Source organism: Cervus canadensis, chromosome 1, assembly GCF_019320065.1.
Source record: "Cervus canadensis isolate Bull #8, Minnesota chromosome 1, ASM1932006v1, whole genome shotgun sequence".
Classification (NCBI taxonomy): Eukaryota; Metazoa; Chordata; class Mammalia; order Artiodactyla; family Cervidae; genus Cervus; species Cervus canadensis.
In genome coordinates this window covers 17032694-17049393 of record NC_057386.1, presented here as the reverse complement: position 1 = coordinate 17049393, position 16700 = coordinate 17032694, and the positions used below count along the sequence as shown (strand labels likewise).

At 39.5% G+C, this 16700-nt stretch overlaps 1 protein-coding gene across 5 annotated transcripts in view; it reads right to left on the bottom strand.

The window, feature by feature from the left end:
- Positions 1-16700, bottom strand: part of NSF (N-ethylmaleimide sensitive factor, vesicle fusing ATPase) — a 146608-nt gene that overhangs the window by 27903 nt on the left and 102005 nt on the right. For 4 of the 5 annotated variants that reach the window (XM_043465965.1, XM_043465978.1, XM_043465958.1 and 1 more), the window contains exons 14-15: positions 13469-13625; positions 10128-10261 (exon numbers count right to left, since the gene is read on the bottom strand). In XM_043465965.1, coding sequence (XP_043321900.1) covers positions 10128-10261; positions 13469-13625 — 291 coding nt within the window. Of the gene's footprint in view, positions 1-508; positions 4532-10127; positions 10262-13468; positions 13626-16700 lie in introns of those variants that run through there. The other variant, XM_043465987.1, reaches the window with a different exon arrangement.

Below are 16700 nucleotides of genomic sequence, written 5' to 3'. Positions count from 1 at the left end.
GATGAGTAACCTCAGTGTACCAAGATGGTAACCACCACTCTCCTGATTTTGCTTGGTAGTAGCATGATATTCCTTACTGGGTACCTTTTAACTATAGAAGATAAAGAATTAGGTACAGGAATAAAGTAAATTAAACCTATAATATTAATCTTTTTCATATTATGTTTAAAGACAACCTGTGAATACGTGGTCTTTAAAGCATTTGTGACAATTAAGAAAATTTACTACGTTAGATTAATAGATTAGCCTTGCTAGTTCAATTTAAAACATGCAGTTTACTAATTAATTTTGATAAACTTTAATGCTGGAAGGTGAAATATAACTTTAATAGCCTTGCAAATAGTAACCTGAGATTCACCATAATTATATTATTGTGTGTGTGTGTGTGTGTGTGTGCTCAGTCATGTCTGACTATTTGCTACCGCATGGACTGTAGCCTGCCAGGCTCCTCTGTCCATGATTCCATAGACAAGATTTCCAGGCAAGAATATTGGAGCAGGTTGCCATTTCCTACTTCAGGGGATCTTCCCAACCCAGATATTGAACCAATATCTCTAGCTTCTCCTGCACTTGCAGGCAGATTCTTTACCACTATGCCACCATATTGTTAATTTATTAAATAAATGTAATTACAGATTTACTTTGAAACTTAGAATGTTTTGCTTGTTAAACAACTGAAGTACTTCAAAGAGAAAATAAAAACATTTTAAATGTCTAAGTACAGTTAAAATATTTAAAGAAATTGGTATGACAAAACCCACTGCAATGTTGCGAAGTAATTAGCCTCCAACTAATAAAAATAATTGAAAAAAAAAATAAAGGAACAAATGAATAATGAAAAAAAAAATAAAGAAATTGAAGTTGTAAAAATCTCTTTTTAAGCTACCCTTTACTTGGCTTATAAAAAGAATAAGTGGATTATTTTTAAAGTTTAAGTTTTCTTTTGTGTTGAAAACCTAGATTTTAAATTATATAATTTTAATATGTTGAATTTTAATTTTCTAGACCTCTAACTAGCTACACATGGTCTTTTCTATGCTCAAAAAGTCACTCTCAAAGATGCAAAAATAAATAAATAACCCCCAAAAACTCATCAACAAAAATAAGCCCAAAAGCAAAATGTCAACTCATGTGACAATCTACATGGTAAGTTCCTCCCTAGCACACTGTATATTCTTTAAGGTAGGAACTGTCTTCCTTAGCATTATGTCTTCAGGGTCTGATGCTTCACTGGCGCCTAATAAACATCTGCTGCATACATGTGGGAAAGAATGCCTCTGCTGCTTTTCTTTGCACCATCCCCTATACCCGTCAGTCATCTACCCTTTCATCCTTAGCCATCTGTCTCCTCATTGGATTGTGAGGTGGATAAAACCTTTATTCATGTTACCCCCCTGTACCCAGCACAGAAGAGTATTTATCTGCTCAATGGATTCAATGGTTGAAACAACACAAAGTTCTAATTTCATCCTGTCATAAGTTACTTGCCTCTCTTCTCCTTCGGTATAGCATTTTCTATTGTGTATATATTATAGATTCATAGTATTCTTCCGTATATTACACCAGATTGTTAGCTCTTTGAAGGCAAGTACTGTTGTATTTATCTCTGTATCCATGTCACTTAATATGATGCCTTATCAGAAAGTGATCAATAAACCCTTATTGAAGGAATACACTGAAATATATGCATTAAAGTCAAGTAGACATACCAGGGCAGTAGTTGGAGATGCATGACTGAAGTCAGAGTATGGACATCTCATTCAGGGCAGTGAATGCTGAAACCATGAGAGGGAAGAAATCTTCAAGGAACAAAGGTAAAAGTAGAAGAATAAAGGGCCAAGGACTGAATCTTGGAGCGTTGTTCTGTTAACTCATTTAACAAATATTTTTGAATTCATATCATGTGTCAAGCACTAATGAAGGCAGTGGAGAGAGTAATAGCTAAGGTCACTTGTAACTATGATGAAGCACAGCATGATGAGGTTAGAGGAGACACAAGAGGATGTGGTGGCGCACAGCCCAGGAGCTGTGGGAGTCTGGGGTGACGCCACGCACATCCTAGTGCTCTTTCTGGCACGTGGTCAGACTGCACTTTCCCAACCCCTCTTGAGTCAGGGATGGTAATGGGATTTGCGTTGGGAATGGGAGTGGAGTATTTCACTTTCTGAAAGGAGCTTCGAGAGCCATGGCTTGGTTTACTGTGCTTCCTTTCTCCTGGCTTGGCTATTGTGGAATCACACGTGCGATGGACCCACTATTACCTATTAGCTTGAGTCTCTGAGAAGCTGCAGCAGAGCTTCCTCTCTGAGTTATGGTGGACATGTAGTGTGAACAAGAAATAAACTCTGTAGTGTTAAGCCCGTGAGATTTTGGGGGCTATTCATTATAGCAGCATAATTTAGCCTATTGTGACTGATATAAACGCTTATGAAATTGATGATGGTCTCCTAAATTCAGGAAGTGACATTTAAGCTGAGAACTGAAGGATGAACAATTCACTAGGAAAGAGGGGAGAAAGTGATCTAAGCTGAGCATATCAACTATAAGGAGGCACAGAGAAAATCCAGGAGCACTGCAGGAACTAACACAGTCAGTAAGAACTAGAAGGAAGAAGGGTCAGCATCGGCGCTGTGTGCATGGGACATGGTGGGTGAGAGATGAAACAGAAGAGAAACGGAGAGACAATGGAAACGTTTAGACCCTGTGCCACTGCGGTTCTTTGCTCTTTTTTTGAAGACTGGACTAATAGCAGCCAGTGTGGCAAACTCCGGTGATTTCTAGAAGTCGTTAAAAATAATGCTTGGCTCTTTTAAAACATTTGCTCAGAATTCTATTGATATGAAGGGCTTTGATGCAAGCATATCATTCTGTCTGACAGACTGTAATATCGTGGAGTTGAGTCACAGGGGCCCAGGACATTGTGGATGGGCTACTGCAGTAGTTCTACACTTTCTCTCAATCAGCCCTTCTTCCTGCTCAAAGCTTATGGAGTTTATAAACATTACTTAGGACAGTGCTGGGGTCCGAACTAATGATAAATTTTCACCAATTTATCTCAGATACTGTGATTCACAAAGCATTTCAAATCATTTCACAGCTGACTGCATGGGCTACCTCTAACATTTTAGAAGAAAATACCTACAGCCTTTAATGTAGTCTGTTTTGTTTTTGTTTTTTTACAGACAGTTCTTAATGTACTAATTACTACCATGGGGAGAGGAGTACTCGCCGCTAACTCTCTTAACAACATGCTAACCATGACAAAGGCTATGCAATTCCAGTTGTAACTTGACCAGTTTCAGTTGACTCTGCTTTAATATAAATACACACACATCTTTCACTTCTCACACACATTCTTTCCCATAGGTAGTCACAGGTGTAAGATAAGGTCACCACTATTCTCCTGACTCCATGTTTCTGCCTAGTCGCCTCAGCCTCTTCATTCTTGGCTTCCTGGCCCCATGCTAAATAAGGAGATACCCGGACTCCATTGGCAAGTATATGCAATTAGCTGCCAGACTAAAATTTGAGATATTTACATACTGAGTGGGGAAGTTCTACCATAACTGCAGATAGATAAACCCCAAGAGGAGGAGAGGTACTAGAAGGAGAGATGCAGAAAAAGTAAAACTGTACAAACTGCCTCAGCTCAGACACAACAACTAAAGTGCTGAACATGTCATCAGTAATAGCACCCAGGGAATACACACTGCCTTCTCCAGACCAAAAGCCAAAACAACATTTAGCCAGGTGGGCTGACGCTGGGGCTACTGGTGGTATCTTACAGACTCTTTAAAAAATTAACTTAAATTCTGATCCTTTCATGTAGTAAGATGAGAGTACGATGCTCAAGTTTTTCCTGCTGGAGAGGTTATCAGTAGGGGATCACAGAAGGTATCATGCAACGTAGGACACTTGCAAGAGGGGAGCTGTTAATAACCCTGCTAGAAAAACAGGCAAAAACCATGACCGCACACAGCAGACTGGAGGATATGGTCTTCCCAGCTCCATCAGGGAGCTTCCTAGAGCATGTAAACTTATCAGAATATATGCATCCTGAGAGTCAGGTGAGAAGTCTGAAAGAGAAGGCTGAAGAAAAGAATGGGGAGAATGAAAGAAAGAAAAAAAGTGTGGAGAAGAGTGACAACAGTCAACAGGGCAAAAACGAGAGGTCTACTCTAGAAGATGAAGACTCTAGAAAACACAAAAACCCATAGTCTACTTAGCTGTGGACATAAGGAGACCGTCAGCATGAACCTCTTTGGTGCCTCCTCTCTTGTGTGCAAAGGCAGGCTGTGGGTCATGAGAGACGACCTAAAACGTGGGGAGCCTGGGCCTGTGGCAGGAGCATGCTGGACGCACTGTGAAAGGAGGTATGGAGCTCCTGTTGCCGAGGGCTTGGGGGCAGGTTTGGTCATGGACCTTGAGGGCGCCGAGAGCTCTCAAGGCACTGAGCCCACTCCTGGAATCTTCACATGAACTGGGAACCACCTGTGTATTGGGGGTGGGCAGCAGCTGCAGCCTCTGGAGTCTACATGAATGCAAATGGGAACACGCCAGCATTAGCTCCACGTTAATCCCAGGCTTTTAGAATCACAAACCCCAGCAAAGCGTACTCCAAGTAGAGTCTGTCCTCCATTTTCTAGAACCTCTTTAGGGCTCTGAGGTAAGTGAAGCCAAATTCTCTGGTTCTTTCGGGGCTGAAAGAGTTCACCTCAATTCAGAAGTGGTTGGCATGAAGTACCGAGTGAGTAGGAATCTGTTGACAGTAGGAATTTGATGACTTAGAAAATCCCCAATGTAGTAAATCTGTCAGCAATTAGTTGAAAGCATACTCTAATCATATTTGGTAGCACATAAAAATGTAAGTGAACAAATTCAAATCGGTGCTATCAGTAATAATCTCTCGTTTCTAAAAATAACTTGGGAGTAGACCAAGCAAACATTAGCTGTCTTCTAATGAAACTGACTCAGGAAGTGGACCTAAACTTTTGGCAAAGTGCTCAAGCTTCCTGGAAATGACCTCAAATTCCCTTATTTGGTCTCCCTGCTTTTCAGGAAAAATTCTTACATTTTCACAAAACATGAGAGACAGACTGGGATATCTTTAATAACATAAGAAGTCACAAGGTCTGAAAGTTAAGTTCTACTGAAGAGCTGCACAATCCTCTTTTGCGTGCCAGACAGATACAACTATCAGAAGACAAAGTATATTAAACAAAAAGAACAAGTGCTTGCCCCCCGCCCCCCACAGCAGTACAGGGACCTGTGGTCACTTACAGGGTGTCCACTTGTCAGTTACTGCAAGCACAATCTTCAACAAATCAGCTACATGATATATTAGGATGTTAACCAAAAACATCCAAATTCTGTTGCTTAGTAACTGCTGTCTAAAGATCCAATTTCCAGCTCCGCTCTTTGTATGGACTAAACCATGAAAAGAGGAGGATTAGACACCATGATTCTGTTCTGTGCAGACTACAATTTGCAGTGGGATTTACAGGAGGATATTCAAAGAAGATTATTTCTTTCTTGCAAAGCTAGTGGAAAGGAAAATGTCTTCCATTAATTTTCAGTCCTTTTAAAAACAAGACTATATGACCTTACTAATGGGCATAGTTTTAGAAATCACAATTTTTTTACTCAATTTTGTTCAAACAATGTAATCACATCCGATTGTCCCATGTCATCTCTGTACTGATTGTACACTCAGAAAGCATACTAGTTAAAATCAAGATCTGCTGCATTGTTATTTTTTTCATTTAATGCCATTAACAGAACTAGCAAATAGGTTTTTTCTTTTTTTAAAGTATAGATGCGGAAATGGATAAAGAATTAGATTTTTTAAACAGGATAATGTTGGGGAAACAAAAACAAAATACGGGAGAAGAGAAAGATATGTAAATACTTCAGCTATCTTAAGGGAACATATAGTATCTCCTCCCCAACAGAATGTGAGAATAATACCTCATACAGAGTTTGCTACTATTGAGGAGTTTATCTACACAGAGAAAGGATTTATTAAGCAAATTAAGAAGTAGAATTGAATCGAGTATAAACTACTTTCATATATTTTAGCACCAGAATCTATATGTGAATAAGAAGCAATAGCTTAATTACAATTAATGGCCTGAAAGTTAAGTATCTTAATCTTAGATACTCATTAAAGCAAGCCTAATGGCTCTCTCCACTAACAAAAACTCTTGGTTTAAGTAACAAAACCAAGCAGTAAAATGACATATAAAAATATTATGGGCAAGAGTCCAAGGAAACTGATATTCTTATATGATGGGGTTTCGAGTGTAAACTGAAACAATTTTCTTAAGAAGTAGGTTTTATAAACATTAATATTTTTACATAAGTTTTAATAGCAACATTTATCATAAATTTACACCCATTAATATTTTTACCTTAGCAATCTCAGCTGTGAGAATTCATCCTAAGGAAATAATCAGAAATGTATGTGCAATAATAATGATAAGTAAGAATAACCACTATACTTTATTGAGCACATATTACATCCCAAGGCACTGTATGATACAGCACAAAAATCACTATCTCATTTAATTCTCATAACAATCCCTGCTGCTAAGTCGCTTCAGTCGTGTCTGACTCCATAGACGGAGTGTGAGACCATGTGAGACCCCATAGACGGCAGCCCACCAGGCTCCCCCATCCCTGGGATTCTCCAGGCAAGAATACTGGAGTGGGTTGCCATATCCTTCTCCAATGCATGAAAGTGAAAAGTGAAAGTGAAGTCGCTCACTTGTGTCTGACTCTTAGAGACCCCATGGACTGCAGCCCACCAGGCTTCTCCATCCATGGGATTTTCCAGGCAGGAGTACTGGAGTGGGGTGCCATTGCCTTCTCCGAACAATCCTAGGAGGCACCTATTAATATTATCCTCATTTTGTAGATGAGAAAATAGAGGTTTACAGGTTAAGTGACTATAAGAGCTGGTAAGTGCAGTGGAGCTGGGATTCAAATTCAGGTCTATTAGAAACCTAAGTCCAAATTCTCAGCCAGTAAATTTTGATGCTACTCTCAGAAAAATGTAATAAGAAAATGGGGGCAGTCACTGGAAGTTCTAGAGAAGGAAATGGCAACTCACTCCAACATTCTTGACTGGAAAATCCCATGGACAGAGGAGCCTGGTTGGCAACAGAACATGGGGCTGCAAAGGAGTCGGACATGACTTAGTGACTAACCAGCCACAAATAAGAGTGCAACAGAATACTGTTTATAATTGTGAAAAAACTTGGAAACAACCTAAATGTTAAACAAAAAAGGAATGTTTAAATGGACATTACACAGCTACTAATTTAACATAATATTGGGATAAATTTTAATGACAATGAAAAAATTTTATAGTAAGTGGAAAAAAAACCAGTATGTCCAATGTGATCACCAATACATAATACGTTGTGTGTATGTGTGTCTGAGAAGAAGATGGAAGAACAAATACGGACTTTATTTTCTTCTGTGTTCTTTTCTGCATTTTCTAAATTATTTTTGAAATTGGGAAAAGCTATATTTTGGGAGTGGGAAGGATGTACCTAAAAGGAAAGAACTGTCTTCTCCAGAATGACAAAAAATTATAAATTATTTGTGCTTTGGGGAAAAAAAAGACACCGTCTTTCCCTTTTCACACTAAAAACAAAACAAAACAAAAAATGAAGGCAAGAGAACAATGGTGGGAGGTAGACTAGAACGTCTAAAGAATGGCATTTATATTTCATTTTCAAAAGCAAACTGGAAGACTGAGCACCTTTAGATGGGTCTGAGCCCTCAGGCTTTTGTCAAGCTATCATTAGGCAACAATGTGAAAACTATTTGCAGGGAAAGATTCTGCAGTATTTCTAATAAATTTCTAAGACACCTCTGCTTCATTCTTTTCTCCATTCTGTTCTTTAGTCACAGAGAATAATATTTTTCTACAAGGAAACCCAAAAAGTCTCAATATGAATTTACTATACTGCTGAAGCAGAAATATTTTTTGCAACTTTAAGAGTATACAGCTGATCCAGACAGTGAATCATGAATCCAAGGGATTTTAAGTAAGCTGGTATAGACACATTTTTATACTCCTTAGTCTTCCACTCAACTGAAACCTTACCTTGAAAGGCTGCAACAATTTAAAGATTAAATCATAAGTTATTAAGTCATTAATTTAACCATTTAAGCCTCTAAAATCAGCACATATTACCTTCCCCCCTCAAGTCAATTTGCAAGAGATTGAAATAATAAAAATGATAATATCTCACACTTACAAAGCTGCTTTGATGTGCAGGAGCCTAAAATACTTTTAAAAAAACTTTATAGAAAAGACTAGGACCATCCACCCACATGTCAGAGTACATCTGAGGTAGAACCTGGCAGCTGGTGAAAAGCAATGGAGTAAATTACCATCTGCACAGAAGACTACTTTTAGACAAGTATAAGAGATAGATGGAGTTAGGAAAATACAAACAGAATCAGCTGCTCAATTAAATGGGAAGTTCAGTGGCTATGGTGTCCAAGAGCTGTTGAAATTTTCACCAAAAGAAATGGTTTAAGGGTTCCCTTTAGAGGGAAACATTGTAAAAATTACAAAAAAACAAAAAGAACAGCAACCCCATCTACATGAGGGAGGTTCCTGGTCCTAAAGATTCTGTCCAGGTCTTCCCAGGAATGATAGATACTACTGGTTTCATCTCAGACACCAGTAGTGTGTCTTATGATATTTAAGTTCTTTTTTGTGTCAGGCAACATTTCCCTCACTTTCACACTCAATTTTAATGACCCTGTGCAGAATATTTATCTCGACGATTCAGTGTGCGGGGCTGGAATCCTGCTCCAAGCTCTGCCTCCTCCATCCATTCAAGCAGTCGACACAAACGATTTTCTGCTGCCTGCACAAACATGAAACTAACTTCTCAAACTTACATTTTTTTGGAGTCTGCTTTTGAAAACATGTATTTTCCTCTTCAATCTCCTCCCTAAAGAAACACTTAGGTAATTCTATCCTACATCTTTATAAAGCGAGGGCCTAGGAACGAAGTAACAGCACACCTGAGCTGTCTTTACTGGGTAGTAGTCCCATTCTCAAGATTCTTTTCCCTTACTCTGGCAGGCAGATTCTTTTACCAGCTGAGCTACCAGGGAAGGCCCCTGACTTTCTCACATCTCTTTTAACTTGTAACTTACAGCCAGTTCTTATCTATAAAAAAATCAAGCATGAAAAAAAAAAAGAGTTTAAGTAAAAGAAATACTTCAACTAGATATGTAAAAACTAACCTTTCTTCAGTCTGGGAGTATGCAAAATCAGAATATCAATGAAAACCAAGTGAGGTGAAACAGCATGAAGAGTGTTCAGCACTGATTTTTGTTGTTTTTGTTTTTAATGAGCAACCACCTACTATCCTAGATGCCTTACACGGTACTTGCTTGAATGTAACAGCAATGAACCAGATGATCTGAGAGGTCTTTCAGCGCTAGGATCCTGTTCTATGCTGTTGTAATTTTCACTGGTGGTTCAAAACAGCCATGCTAAGAAGGTGACAAATGGTACTTGGAGAAACGCAGAGAGATGAGGACCACCTGCCCTAGGTCTGCCGAGCGGATGCTGATTATTATCTAAGACATCACTATCTTTCTGTAGGGGTTTTGAGAATATCTTTCCAATGATATAACTTTGTTCTTTCCCAAACAATATAGTCAACTTAACTGACCCCAGTCTGATTTTGCAGACTGACGAGAGAACTTAAAAAATCCTAAATGAATTTGCTCCACTCTACTCAAACACGCTTAAGTCAGACCTTTCAGTTGATACAAACTTAAGAAATGAAAAATAATCCTAATTACATACTAAGCAAAGCATAATCTGGGAGATAAAGGTACTCTAATAAAAATACATTACAAAGTTAAATACTATATCTAAAACAGTCACTGTTTCCCTCCCCCCAAATTCTGCTGATAATTTCACTTGAGAAGAACATAACTGTTATGGCTTATATATATACATGTGTGTGTGTTTGTCTACGTATATACATGTGCAAAGATAAATGTATATGTACATGTGTATGTATACACACACACACGTACATCTAAAAGGTAGGAAGTCAAAATGAAAGTAAAAATCTCGATACCTTCTTCATGGCCTGACACTTGGCTGTCTCAGAAAAGCCAATCATCTTATCAGGAGAACAGATCTTGATGAAGGGGAAGTTGGATTCCTCTGCAATCCTAGCAGCTAAAGCTGTCTTCCCACTGTGAGGAGGGCCTGCATAACGACAGGAGCAAGTCAGGGGAAAAAAGCCAACCTAAGCAAAGGAGAACCAAACAAGTTTAAACTTTTATCCACAAAGTACTGAGGCCTCAACCAGCTGCTCATTAACATTTCCCGACACAATTTCATGGCAGACATGTTTTCTCTTATTAGCAACTAAACAAACTGATTAGCATTTCTCAAAAGTATGATGAAACATATTCCTTCTTTCTTTGTCACATAACCTTAATCTTTCAAGCTTCTGGCTAAATATACAAAATGCAAGGGTTTTGCTTCTTTAAAAAAAAAAAAAAGAGAGAGAGAGAATACATTCAAATGCATATCAGTACTTATTAGTTCTATGAAATCATTTGTCTGACAAAAAAAAATACAATCTTCCTAGGAGATGATATTAAGGGCAGGGAAAATTGCCCCTGCTCCGTTGCTTCTGTCATGTCCGACTCTTTGCGATCCTATGAACTGAAGCCTGCCAAGCTCCTCTGTCCATGGAATTCTCCAGGCAAGAATAATGGAGTGGGTTGTCATGCCCTTCTCCAAGGCCTCTTCCCCAGCCAGGGATCGAACCCAGGTCTCCTGCATCTTCTGCATTGCAGGCAGATTCTTTATTGCTGAGCCACCAGGCTAGAAAACTAAAGACTCAGGTCTTCTCATGAAGGCAACCAAATCTACAAACTCACCTGTATTTAGACAATTTCTCCTTTCCTTCCATGTAATAAAAGATGTGCCCCTCTCCCACCCATAAACCGACCAATCATTCTTTCCCATTTTCTCAGGAACCTGACATTATCAACTGAACCCTCTCCCCAATATGTTTCACCTCTCCCTCTTCCCTGGAGCCTTTCCAACAGCATTTAAACATGCTCTAGTTTACTGACAGTTTAATAAAAAAGCCTCCTTTTTGACTTCACTACTATCAACACTGCTCTGCCTTGTCCCTTCGAAATGGAACCTCCCTAAACAATCATCTACTCCAGCTGCCTTCACTCACCTTCCAACCATCCTCAAACCAACCCCACAGCTTCCATTCCCATTACATGGCACAGTCTCCCATCAGGGCCACCAATGACCTCGATCTCACCAAATCCAACACTGTAATCTGTTGGCGTCTTAGGGGTACTTGATACAACTGACAGCTCTCTTCTTTCTTTAAATTCCTTTCTTGGTTTCTGTGAGAGCACGTTCTCTTTTCCTTCTCTTAACTCTCTGGTTATTCTTGCTCAGTCTCCTTTGTCAACTCTTCCTGCTTTACTTAGTCCTTCAACATTGACATACCTCAGAGATCAGTCCCAGACCCCTCTTCCTTCTCAAACCTTCCCTTTCTCTAAGTGACTTCATCCACTCCCATGGATTGAACAATAGTCTACACAGTGACAACTCATGAATGTACACTGCTAGCTAGACTTGTCTTCTGAGCATCTACATATCCAACGGGCTACTCAACATTTTCCATTCAATTATCCCATAGAATAGAACTGATTCAGCAACTCAGGGAGTTTAAGGAAGATATTTGTTGTTTAGTCGCTAAGTCGTGTCTGAATCTTTTGCGACCCCATGGGCTGTAGTCTGCCAGGCTCCTCTGTCTACAGGATTTCCCAGGCAAAAATACTGGAGTGGGTTGCCATTTCCTTCTCCAGGGGATCTTCCTGACAAAGGAACTGAATCCACATCTCCTGCACTGCAGATGGAGTCTTTACTGCTGAGCCACCAGAGAAGCCCAATCATCCTACAGGAACCTTGAACTTCTGTGTCTAGAAATGAACTCTCGATCTTTGTTTCTGAAATGAACTTCTCTACTAGAGCTCCCACTCTTAGTAAACAACATCACTCACCAGCCCTGAATAACAGAAACCTGGGGATCATGTTTGATACCTCTCTCCATATTCAATCTAGCTACTATTTCTAAGCTTCAGCTTCCTCATCTACAAAATAACAGATACAGCAGCATCTACCCTTGCAGGACTGAAGTGGGGCTTAAATGAGAAGGTATGTGTAAAGTGCTAGCAGAGTGACTGGCAAACAGTTAAGAGTTCAAAGAATGTTAGCTTCATTATGTTTAATAATTAATCAATAATTATTATAAAATCTCTATTATTCTACCTCCTAAATATTCCTCAAAATAGTCTACACAACTCCATTTCTCCTACTACTATGTAGCTTCAAACCATAATCAGCTCTCATGAAGACTACTGCAACCGCTTCTCACCACTGGTCTTTCCTGTATATTAATATTTTCGCCATTCCAATCCAATCTCTATCACAAAGTGGTCATGATGTTTTGAAAATACAAATCTGATCATGTCACTTCAGTGCTAAAAACCCTACAAATGTCTCCTTGTTGCCCCTCAGATAAGAGTCTAAATCATTAACGTGGTCTACTAGGCTTTGCACGAACTGGCTCCTGTCTACTTCTTCAGTCTCATGTCTTAGCCAGTCTCCCTTTCTGTTTCAGTCTCTTTTCAGCACTGGGCTTTTTCATACACTGGTTGCCGTGCTTAGAACACTGTCCCCAGTTACTCTGCCTAACCAGCTTCTCCTCATCCTTCAGATCTTGGCTTAATGTGTTTCTCAGGGAGCCCTCACCCTCAGACCTTTGGAAAGAGCTAGATTCCGTTGTCATGTGGACTCACTGAACTTTTCTGTTGTTCTACTAGTAACTATAAAAAATAAATGGTGAATAGAATATCCTTCCTTTTTTGTCTACTTGGTAAAATCCTCACTCATCCTTCAAAGTCTATACTGAACAGTTTCTTTGACCACTTCTGGGCAAGATGACTTGCATCCATACACCCTTACACACAAACATGGTAGTTAGGCCTTTTTCATGGCCAAACTGATCTCTGTGAATGTCTTTGTGTCTCCCACAACCAATTCAACGCCTGAAACATAGTAAGTACTCAGTGAATATTTATTTAACTGAATTGAGTACTATGTTGTATTATAAGAGTCTATTAAGTAACACAGAAATTTAGATACAGTCCTATAAGAAAACTAGTTGCTATCAATCATCAGTAACATTCTATTCCAAGAAAATTTAAATTTGTGCACAATACTGGAACACAGAATGGACTGCTATTTTCAGATCATGAACAAGCTTAGAACTGAAAATTCCGTTTTCTGGAATGTGCTAAATGGTTTTGTGTAAGTGCTTTTAAAAAAACAACAACAAAAAACTTTTGATGCCATCTCATCACTTTTTCTCACCTTCCAAGAGGACGCTGACCAATGGTGTGCGGTCACTGTTTTTAGTCTGTTGAACCAGAAGTTCCCCATCTTCTAGAACTCGAGTAACTGGATCACCCCATTTGATGATACCATTCATAATGTAACTTGCATAATCCTCTTGGTTTGTGCCAAATGCCTATGAAGGAAAAGGGCAGTTTAATGCATTTCCAGCATTAGTATTAAAAATTAAATATTTAAAGGTATAAAGGATGAGCAATAATTCCTAGATGCTAGTGCTGTAACAATATCCCATATTAATATAAAAACTGCGAAAATAAAAAAATTGTTTTATAATTTCTCACTTAACTTTTTACCCAATTAGGGAAAAAAACTGCTTTTACATGAGTTAATGGAATAAAAATTAGATTCTAGGCTCAGATTCTATGAGAGTCCAAGCCCTCTCAATCTCTGAGATAGGGTATGTTCCAACGTGCTTGTTTTTATAAGGAGGACATGGGCTATTTCTGTTAAGAACAAAGAGAAAAAGGGAGAATATGGATTTAGAAAATGAAAATGGTTGACTCAGCACACAGAGATACTACCCTAACACCAACTATAGGTGTCAGGGATTAAAATGGAAATATGAAATTGTACTGGGGCTCTATGATGACCTAGATGTGTGGGATGGAGGGAGTGGGTGTGAGGGAGGTCCAAGAGGGAGGGGATTTAAGTACATACATAGATGATTCTTGTCTAACTTGATGAAACTATGAGCCATGCCATGTAGGGCCACCCAAGACAGATGGGTCATGATGGAGAGTTCTGACAAAATGTGGTCCACTAGAGATGGGAACGGCAAACCACTTCAGTGTTCTTTCCTTGAGAATCCCATGAACAGTATGAGAAGGCAAAAAGACAGGACACTGAAAGATGAACTCCTCAGATCGGTAGGTGCCCAATATGCTACTGGAGATCAGTGGAGACATAACTCCATAAAGACTGAAGAGACGGAGCCAAAGCAAAAACAACATCCAGCTGTGGATGTGACTGATGATGGAAGCAAAGCCTGATGCTGTAAAGAGCAATATGGCAGAGGAACTGGAACGTTAGGTCCATGAATCAAGGCAAACTGGAAGTGGTCAAACAGGAGATGACAAGAGTGAATGTCAACATTTTAGTAATCAGAAAACTAATATGGACTGGAATGGGTGAATTTAACTCAGATGACCATTATATCTACTACTGTAGGCAAGAATCCATTAGAAGAAATGGAGTAGCCATCACAGTCCACAAAAGAGTCTGAAATGCAGTACTTGGATGCAATCTCAAAAACGACAGAATGATCTCTGTTCATTTCCAAGGCAAACCATTCAGTATCACAGGTCTATGCCCTGACCAGTAACCCTGAAGAAGCTGAAGCTGAACAGTTCTATGAAGACCTACAAGACTTCCTAGAACTAACACCCCAAAAAGATGTCCTTTTCACTATAGGGGACTGGAATGCAAAAGTAGGAAGTCAAGAGACACCTGAAGTAACAGGCAAATTTGGCCTTGGAGTACAGAATGAAGCAGGGCAAGGCTAATAGAGTTCTGCCAAGAGAACGCACTGGTCATAGCAAACACCCTCTTCCAACAACACAAGAGAAGACTCTACACATGGATGTCACCAGATGGCCAACACTGAAATCAGACTGATTATATTCTTTGCAGCCAAAGATGGAGAAGCTCTATACAGTCAGCAAAAACAAGACTGGGCTCAGATCATGAACTCCTTATTGCCAAATTCAGACTTAAATTGAAGAAAGTGGGGAAAACCACTAGACCATTCAGGTATGACCTAAATCAAATCCCATACGATTATACAATGGAAGTGACAAATAGATTCAAGGGATTAGATCTGATAGACAGATTACCTGAAGTACTATGGATGGAGGTTCGTGACATTGTACAGGAGGCAGGGATCAGGATCAAGACCATCCCCAAGAAAAAGAAATGCAAAAAGGCAAAATGGCTGTCTGAGGAGGCCTTATAAACAGCTGTGAAAAGAAGAGAAGCAAAAGGCAAAGGAGAAAAGGAAAGATATACCCATTTGAATGCAGAGTTCCAAAGAATAGCAAGGAGAGATAAGAAAGCCTTCCTCAGTGATCAATGCAAAGAAATAGAGGAAAACAACAGAATGGAAAAGACTAGAGATCTCTTCAAGAAACTTAAGAAATACCAAGGGAACATTTCATGCACAGATGGGCACAATAAAGGACAGAAATGGTATGGACCTAACAGAAGCAGAAGCTATTAAGAAGAGGTGGCCAGAATACACAGAACTGTACAAAAAAGATCTTCATGATCCAGATAATCACAATGGTGTGATCACTCACCTAGAGCCAGACATCCTGGAATGCGAAGTCAAGTGGGCCTGAGAAAGCATCACTACAAACAAAGCTAGTGGAGGTGATGGAATTCCAGTTGAGCTATTTCAAATCTTAAAAGACGATGCTGTGAAACTGCTGCACTCACCAGCAAATCTGGAAAACTCAGCAGTGGCAACAGGACTGGAAAAGGTCAGTTTTCATTCCAATCCCAAAGAAAGGCAATGCCAAAGAATGCTCAAAATACCACACAATTGCACTCATCTCACACGCTAGTAAAGTAATGTTCAAAATTCTCCAAGCCAGGCTTCAACAGTAGGTGAACCGTGAACTTCCAGATGTTCAACCTGGATTTAGAAAAGGCAGAGGAACCAGAGATCAGATTGCCAACATCTATTGGATCACTGAAAAAGCAAGAGAGTTCCAGAAAAACATCTACTTCTGCTTTATTGACTATGCCAAAGCCTTTGACTGTGTGCATCACAACAAACTGTGGAAAATTCTGAAAGAGATGGGAATACCAGACCACCTGACCTGCCTCCTGAGAAATCTGTATGCAGGTCAGGAAGCAACAGTTAGAACTGGACATGGAACAACAGACTGGTTCCAAATAGGGAAAGGAGTACGTCAAGGCTGTACACTGTCACCCTGCTTATTTAACTTATATGCAGAGTACATCGTGAGAAACGCTGGGCTGGATGAAGCACAAGCTGGAATCAAGATTGCCGGAATAACCTCAGATATGCAGATGTCACCACCCTTATGGCAAAAAGCGAAGAAGAACTACAGAGCCTCTTGATGAAAGTGAAAGAAGAGTGAAAAAGTTGGCTTAAAGCTTAACATTCAGAAAACTAAGATCATGGTATCTGGTCCTATCACTTCATGGCAAATAGATGGGCAAAGAG